Genomic DNA, 9,529 nt, shown 5'->3' with positions numbered 1-9,529 from the left:
AAAAAAAAAAAAAAAAACTAGTAATAAAGATCTATTACAATTCCTATTCGAACATGAAATCCTGTTCCTATAGGAATAGGATAAATATAGCGATCAAGCTCTTCACTATAAATTTTGTTAAGAGTCACTCAACTGTAACATAAAGTTATATACACGTACATAACCATCTTATTTAATTTCTTCCCAAGATGAATGAGATGATTCAGACTCGTTCCGCGACAAAGAGAAACAGACAACAGAACATATCGACCAGCGTCGACGACCAAACTTGTTATGGGTGCTGGCAGCATCCACCAGAAGATATCATGCAAAAAATATTACAACATATGAGCTTAGATGATCGTTTACGCTTAAGCTTCGTGTGCAAGTACTGGCAGTCGTTTGCTACTCGAAGAGACATGCCCAGTGGTGGACAACTCCCCTGGTTAGTGCTCCCTCAACCCCCAAATTCTCAGTTCTTGAGCTTTGCCAACCTCTCTAAGCGCGAAGTTGTGTGGTTGAATATGCCTAAGCCAGTTAAAGGCGTGTGTTTTCATGCTTCTTCCAGAGGTTGGTTGATTCTGTTTAGAGGAAGACGACCAGAAGGTCATATGTTTATGATAAATCCACTTTCTGGAGTTCAACACAACCTTCCGGCCTTGAAAACAATTGTAACTTTCCGAATCGGTTTTAGGAAATGGCGTGAACCCCAAAACTTTGTTACTAAAATTGCACTGTCTAGTCCAAATACCTTAAAATGTATAGTGGCAGCATTTTTTAGTAGTCATGAGTTAGGTTTTTGCAGACCTGGAGATAAAAGATGGATTGTCTTCGAGCTTAAGGACAATTACATTGGTGTCACTGATATATTCTTCTCAGGTACCACGCTCTACGCCTTGCTTCGTCATAACTATGCTAGCGAACGCTGCACAGTTGTATCTTACCCCATAACTTTTGAAGATCATGTCGTGGAATTGAAGTTGATCTATGACGAAATAGCAAGCTTCAACAGCATATCTTACATGATAGAATCATCTATCAACAATGAAGTCTTGCTCATCCATCAAATGCTAGATCGCACATTCATCAATGATGAGCCGGGAAGCCGAATATCGTCCGTGACGACGAGTGGTTTCATTGTATACAAGATTGACGTCGAGTGTGGCAACTTCTTGAGGGTACAAAGTTTGGAGGACGAAACATTGTTTTTGGCCGAAAATGGTTCTTCATTGTCCTTTCGAGCCAGTGATCACGAAGAATTACTAGGAAACTGCATTTATTTTGTACAACATGAAACGATCAGCATTTTATATTTGGACACTGGAAAAACTGAGAGATTGTTTCCAGATGTTGTCAACCTGGAGGGTCAGAAGGGGTGGTTCACTCCAAGTTTATGGTAGTGAAGACTTCTGGTTCGATTCCTTAACTTTGTATGAAATTTTTTAGTGCAATAATAATTTAGTTTACACGTACAGTACTATGGCATATAAATGTCCACAAGAATCATTCGGTGGAAATTAAATTTAACATCGATCCCTTGTCTACGATTTATTAGTCATCAAAGGCTTGAACCGACGTATCGAATCTATGAAGTTATTATCACGAGTACACTACACACCTTAAGGATCATTTGTATAAGTTTTATAGTTTATTCAATTCCATACCTGATACCCCTGTTGCCTGCAATGCCAATGTTTCTTATTATTGTGGATATATAGGCAACTAGCTTACTTGACCGAAAAAAAAATAGGCAACTAGCTTACAGCATGACGTACGTATAGAGCAATTAATGTTATGACCGATCTGCAATTAAGTGAACATGACAGCATAGAGCAGTTTTAATCGAAGTTACAGGGTTCAAGGTTTAGAGTTCTGCAAGGTAGCATAATAGTTATTGTCTTGTTGGGTGTATTTCCGAACCTAGGTTCGAATCACTACACTGTCAAAAGTGGCCAGGGGAGGGGCTGTAATGTCTTGCTGGCTGTCTAGACCCCCAACGGATTAGTCCTTAGGCCTACGATGCCTTTAGGATATTGGGATCTTGAATCAAAAAAGAAGAAGAAAGATTTAGAGTTTAGGTCTTAGTTAGGGTTTCAAGAGTTCAAAACAAAGCCCGCACGCATGTCGTTAACAAAACTAGAACGAGATGAAATTCTATCAAGTGTCTGTATTTACCTCTAATTATGTTCCTCTAATTATCTGAAAATTCTGCTGTGTATATGCACAGCATACACACCTGCCTTTATAGGCAAATTTCCAAAACCCAGCACCTCTGCTGCACGTGCTCCTTCCCTTGTTAGTTGTATGCATGACATGCATATATATACCACAACCAAACCCCTAATTATCAAGTGTTTGCAAGGCCTTACTAGGGTTGTTGTGTTGCTCTGTATTATCTTGTCCTAGATTTATATTATTTGTGATCAAGGGCGCAAAAATTACACGAAACAAGTCAATTATTTAGGATCAATGTACGTTGTTGTTTCCACCTAATTACTCAGTAACATGTTGTGAGGACACTTTTAATTAAGGGTGATACAACAGTGAGACAAGCATGGCCGAGCCCAAAATCTGTCCCCTTTGTCTAAGTTAGCGAAGACTAGGCCTATCAAACTTTGAAGGACTGAGAATCCAATGAAGTTTACTCTTGTGTTCCTCTCGGCAGCTCTTTGCAAGTTAATAACAGTGAACCAAACATTCTCGAAAAGGCTTAGCAAGAGGTGCATGGCGTTGGAGCTAGAAAAACATATGTTTTTGAAGAAGAGATTCCGACAGTGATTTAAAGAAGGGTATGGATTAGGGGAATTGCTTAGGATTTGCATGACATATATGTTTTCTTTGGGTTGTTCTTGAATATGAAGTGGTTAATGAGATTGGATAAAGGCTTGGGAGAGAAGCATGGTGGGAAAGATGATAGAAGAGGAGTACTAGAGAGCTTGCTAGCCTCCTCTCTTCTGGTTCCTGAACAACATGTATTTATAGGCGATAACAACAACTAAAAGAATCTTGGTTTAGGGTTTTTTTCTGCTAGGTATAGGGCCGGGGATGAGTAGGGTTAAAGCGTGTATTGGTTTTTGTATTGCCTCTAGGCTTGTCAGTTTGTGTCTAAAGCTGAAATTATAGAATATATAGGCTTTGAAATATGTGATTGTAGGCTTGTCAGTTTGTGCTGCTGGGATTTTGTCGCTGGGACTGCTTTTGCGTGACATTGTGTTTTGGGAAAATGATTTATTATGTGGCTGGGATTAAGAATCTTATGTCAAAGTGGATTTTAAAGTGTTTGGGCTTGGTTTTTAGGCATCTCTTCATTTATCCGTATAGAAATTAGGTCGTTGGGCATGAATTTCGGTCCCAATATCCCGAAATTATCAACGATCCTAAAATTAATAATGGACCTCATGCAATTTTGTTATCTTCCACACCACACTCGTTCTTGTAAGCCTCAAGTACATAAATGTGGTTTAGGTCCACGTGCATGACATGCTGTTTTCGAGTAAAATTCGCCTTAAAGCGTGAATTGGGCTTATAGAGTGAACTGGGCTTGATAATTAGATTTTTAGTTCTCAACACACATGTGAACTTGCTATAACAAATTAATAAAGTAATTTGTGACTCACACCTAAACTTGGTTTTTTACAAATATTTACAACATGCCCGTTTTTTTATGGGATATTCATATTTTCAACACATCATGCTCTCATATATATAGTCGTATGTGTACGTACCATAATCTTAAGCTTGGAGACATGTTGAACATCGGTCATTCCTATTCCTATTTCAGTTAATATTTTTATTAATCAAAACAACACTAATTGATCACCACTTCTAATTAATCCCACATGCATACACAAAGCCAACTCCTTGTAGGAATCGGCCAAACCCGATTCATTATAAAACGGAGCTATTTGTAGACGAAATTGAGAGATTACTAATTTGTAGCTAGACGACCGAACGAAAAATCGAAAATGCTCTCAACCGTGATTAAGACTCAGAAGAATATGGTAGACTACCTTGCCCTAACCACGTCTGGTTTCCTCAAGCTTTAACTTATCATTACCAGAGACTAGACAGCAAGATAAACCAGGAGGAGGAGGAAGAGTTGGGTTGTTGGCAGGAGACCACCTGAAGATGTCAAAGAGATGATCGTTAAGCACATGAGTTTCAGTGGTCGAGTTCGCTTAAGCAGTTTGTGCAAGTCTTGGAGGTCAGTTTGTATGCGAAGAGATATCCCGACTTGTCCACAACTCCCATGGTTAGTACACCCTCAAGCCAAAACAGGAGATAGCTTGAGCTTCTCTAGCCTTTCAGAGGGCAAAGTTTTCAAGTCGAGGCTGCCTTGCCCTGATTTCAAGTCGAGGCTGGAAAGGCTGCTAGTTGGGACAAGTACTAATCGGACATCTTCTTTTTTCGAGTCTTCCAGAGGTTGGTTGGTTATGCAGGAGTGGGACCTCTATTACAGCTTAATTTTAAGAAGAAAGCGGCTGGTAATGTATCTTGTGAATCCAATTTCAGGAGCCCAGCATCGACTTCCTCCTTTACAAACAATTCCTGGCTATAAAGACAATTCTGACGATTCTCTCCTTGGTCAAGTTAAATTATCTAGCCCAGATGTAGCAACATGTATGGTGGCAGCAACTCTTGGTAAGCAAAATTGCTTTTATGTAGACCTAGAGACAAAAGCTGGAGCGTCTTTCAGCTATTTGATGAAAACGACAGTCTAGGCCGTGTTATCAATATATTGTTTTTCAGTACTGGGATGCTGCTATATGTCTTGGTTAGGGATAGCAGTCATTGCCGTGCTGAAACCTGGATTGAAAATCGCAGTTTAAAGTTCGGAGATGAGGAAGTGGAACTGAAGGTGATATATGACAGGTGGGTTGATGAAGGGTTGTTGACCTAAGAAGGAGAGATTTGCAGGGCATACTTGTCAGAATCAACAAACAATGAACTTATGTTGACTTATCAAATTTATGGCAATGATGTTGGTGACGATGACAATAACAACAACGGAGAAGGAGATGAGAATGACATGGAAGGTAATGAGCAGAACGAGAACGTTCTAGGGTGGGTTGGACAAATCTTACGTAAAGCACTGCACCTGAAATCTTTTCTAAATAGAAACAAGCCAGCAGAGATTCCCTATAGGAGGACAAGATATTTTGGAGTATACAAGATTGATCAAGACAATAATAAGTTTCGCAGGGTACAAGATCTAGGAGACCAAATATTGTTTCTGGCAGAGGGTAGTTGTTCCTTGTCCCTTTTAGCTAGCGATTTCAAAGACTTACGAGGGAATTGCATCTATTTTGCAACAAGAGGAAAGGAGTATAAAACTACTATTCATACATCACGTGAGATCGGCATTTTCTACTTGACACTGGAAGAATTGCGCGATCATTTCCCAGTTTTGAGATGGGAGAAGACTCTATACTTAGTTGGTTCATGCCAAGTTTATGGTATCAATCATTTCCCATATTAAATTGATGCTTCTAATTACTTCTTGATCTTTCCGAGTCAAGATCATTTATATATATATATATATATAGACTTTCTCAGGTGCGGATGTCCGCATTTATTCTTACGGTGCGGATTTCTATTTTACACTCATTTTTCAATCGAATTTTCACATCTCCACCGTCTAGTCTTTAGATACTAATGTATAGATCATCTCTGCAAAATTTCAGCCAATTTAGTTATCATTAAGACACTCAACTCGATTAAACCAATGGATGAACATTATTTTGTCGAACTTGAACCGTTCATGTTTATAATAGAAAAACGCAGTTTTGAGTGTCTTAATGATAACCAAATTGGCTGAAATTTTGTAGAGATGATCTATACAATAGTGTCTATATACTAGACGGTGGAGATGTGAAAATTCGATTGAAAAATGCGTGTAAAGTGGAAATCCGCATCGTAAGAATAAATACGAACGTCCGCAGCTGAGAAGCCCTGATATATATATATATATATACACACACACACACATAATTACATATAGTTTTATCAATCCAGACATTTGCTGGCTTTTCTTCAAATTTGTTTTTTTGATTGTGAGAAAATAAATTAATATCGTAGTTCTATCTGTTATCAAATGTCTCTACCTTGATTGATTGTTCGTTATTTACTTCCATATCACACTCGCATAATCAAAATATATCCCATATAGCTTAGGATATATCGATGACAATTAATTAAGCAATTCAATATCATATGAGGATTGATGAGGTGGTGGTCGGTGAAGCCATGACAGATTCTACAATATGATCAACTGAAATTAGCAGTAAGATATGAACTTCTTATAAAGTTACAGACTTTGACAGTAGAATAAAGATGTTTGATTTCTAAGGGGATTTTCAAGATCAAACCTGGCTCTGATACCAACCATCTGGTTTCTTTGCTGGTAGAGGCAACCCTAGACCCTTCAATGGTCAATTTAATGCTGCAAGGCCCTTCAACAGTAGCTTTGGTGGGATGAACAACAATGCAGGATTCAAAGGTGGCTTCAATCCAAACTTTGGTGGGATGAATAATAATGCAGGATTCAATGGTGGTTTCATCAATTCAGGCTTCAACAATGGAGCAAACAACTCTCTGACATGTCAATTCTGCAACAAAGTTAGTCATGGTGCAAGAGCTTGCCGAGCTCTAGCCAATATGCAAAGGGGAGGAGGCAATAATAGAAACTTTGGCAATAATGGAGGTTTCAGGAGCAACTCTGGAAACAACCAGAACTTTGAAGATTGCATATATACTGTGGCATGAAGAACCAAAAGGTTGAAAAGTGACATTTTCTGTTTGGATTTCCTAATCAGCAACAAAATGGCAACACTAGCACATGATGCAACTGCAATGCTTGCAGCAACCACAAGTGCGCCACAATTCTGGCATGCAGTTACAGGAGCAACAAATCACATGTCCTGCAATCCCATGATGCTCAACAATGTCACCCCTTACAATGCCTCAGACTTAGTTCAGAATCTTCATATTAGTAATGCCGTAATGGAGCACAACTGCCTATATATCACTCATACCGGACAAGGTGTTGGGCACCCAATTCTCTACAAGGGACTAAGTAAGCAAGGGTTGTATCCCATTCTTTTGATCTACCACTGCTCAATAAGTCTGCAGAGAAATCTACAACAGCTGTGGCTTCCTCTCCTTCAACTTAAGCTGCTAGTTTTGTTGGAAAACTTGTCAAGTATTCACTATGTCATCAAAGGTTTGGGTACCCCTCAAATGCCATAATTAGGGCAATGCTGAAGAAGTGTAATATTCATAGTGTAAGTGATTCTGAACAGTTTATTTCTGAGCCTTGTCTGTTGGGAAAGTTTAAGAAATTACCATTTCCTATTTCTTAGAACAGCAGGTTTGTTATCTTTTTCAATCAATATATCAAGTTTTCATCTTTTTCAAATCTCTCAATCTATATTCCTATCAATTTCATATCCACCAGATACATATCTTTGCATTAATTGCATGTAGAAATGTCATCTTTACATGTTTCTATAGAGTAGCTGGTTCCATCAGTTAGTTGCATTACAGTTTTACTTGGGAGGCACTAAAGAATTAATTCTTCCCCAAGCAATTCTACCACTCTTTTCAAAAGTCTTTTGTTGACCTCATTGTCTTAAATATGTATATATCCTAGCTACCAGTTTTCCCAAGTGTTTCGAACTTGAAAATAGTAGAGTGATATATATTCTCTAACTTTTGTTACATCTGCCTCTTTCATAGCCAGCTTCACCATTCATCTATGGCAGCATTAGCTCCTCAAGTTGATGTGTATTCATAACGTATATATGCTATTAGTATTTAGCTTCTTCTACTCACAATTGAATCTGTCACCTTAATTTAGGTACCTAATTTATTTTAGTTGAAGTCTATCTCATTTTAATTTTATAAGCATTTACCTAACTTCTCATATATATGACCAGGTGGAATATTCTTCATCGTCTGTCTGCTTAACACTTCCCGGTACGTTTGTTTCCTTCTTGCACATCCTCACAATTGCCTGCTCGAGTAATTAATGTAGCTACTGAAACAAATGTTTCTCCTCCCTTAAGGGGCAGTTGCTCACATGTTTTCCATTTTATTTTCTATCTATCTGGTTTCAATAACAGCTTATGCAGGTCATGAGCAATTCTCAGACTTGGCAATGGTTGTGGTGGACCTTATGGTATACTTCTCGCTGGTATCATTTTTTTTTTCAATGCTTCGATTTAGCACTCTTCACTTACTCACAGCTGCTGGCGGCCGGCGATGGCAACGACAATGTTAGCATGCATGGGTGGGGTGTGTGGTAGATTTGTTAGTGTTGTTGTATTTATGCTTTCAGTTGTAGGGTTTTTGGTTAATAGTTTAACGAGTTGTTGGTTTCCTCCAATTTCTAGTTTGATCAAATTGGAGACCCATGCTCTTTGTTATTAGCTTTTTGGCCTTACATTTGGAGGGTTTGTAATCCGGACTTGCCTTTTAATTAATAAATTATATATTCATTTCTTGACAAAAAAGGATTGAAGTATATGTTTCAATCCTTCATAATATTGTTCCATTTCATAATTTCGATCAGTACCGATTGGAAAGGCAATGAGGTTGATGGTGAAGGATTGAAGGTGTTTATGACGGAGAAGGCCGGCATTGAGGATGGTTTATGGGGACCAAGTTGTGTAGCGTACAAAATAGATAACGAGTGCGGTAACTTTGTTGAAGTATTTGTACGGAGAGACGAAGTATAGTCATCTACCACCGTTGGACTTGTCTGATCCTCGATCTCCTCTAGTCCTCTTACACCACCATATGTGTACTTATATGATCTTTAAACGTGATCCTAAGCTTGGAGCCTTGGAGACATGTTGAGCATCGGCCATGCATTCCTATTTCGATCGATCAGTTTAATATTTTACCCATTAATTAAGTTTTAGGGTTAATTAAAACAATCCTAATTAATTGTGATCACCACTTCTAATCCAACATGTACACAAAAAGCCAACTCCTTGTAGGAATCGACCAATCGGAAGCATTGTTTTTTTGAAATACCGGAAGCATTATAAAAAGGAGCATTTTGTAGACGAAATTGAGAGATTACTAATTTGTAGACGAACGAAAATGCTCTCAACCGTGATTAAGAGACAGAAGAATGTGGTAGACTACCTTGCCCTAACCACGTCTGGTTTCCTCAAGATCCTTTAAACTTATTATTACCAGAGACAAGACAGCAAGATAAAGGAAAATGAGGAGTTGAGTTGCTGGCAGGAACCACCTGAAGATGTCAAAGAGATGATTGTTAAGCGCATGAGTTTGAGTGGTCGAGCTCGCTTAAGCAGTTTGTGTAATTCTTGGAGGTTAGTTTGTATGCGAAGAGAAATCCCGACTTGTCCACAACTCCCATGGTTAGTACACCCTCAACCCAAAACAAGAGATAGCTTGACCTTCTCAAGCCTCTCAGAGGGCAAAGTTTTCAAATCGAGGCTACCTTGCCCTGATTTCAAGTCATCGAGGCTGAATAAACTAGTTGGGAGAATTACTAATCAGAGATCAGCTTATTTCC

General features: G+C 38.6%; 1 protein-coding gene across 1 annotated transcript; it reads left to right on the top strand.

Moving 5' to 3' along the window:
• Positions 1 to 188: 188 nt before the first annotated feature.
• LOC101309509 lies at positions 189 to 1,379 on the top strand. The gene has a single exon (XM_004292254.1). It carries the CDS (start codon positions 189 to 191, stop codon positions 1,377 to 1,379), a length of 1,191 nt encoding a protein of 396 aa, XP_004292302.1.
• Positions 1,380 to 9,529: the final 8,150 nt, after the last annotated feature.

Source organism: Fragaria vesca, linkage group LG2 (assembly GCF_000184155.1).
Source record: "Fragaria vesca subsp. vesca linkage group LG2, FraVesHawaii_1.0, whole genome shotgun sequence".
In the NCBI taxonomy this organism is placed as follows: domain Eukaryota; kingdom Viridiplantae; phylum Streptophyta; class Magnoliopsida; order Rosales; family Rosaceae; genus Fragaria; species Fragaria vesca.
Note: the sequence above shows the minus strand (reverse complement) of the source record. Positions and strands in the feature narration are given on the sequence as shown.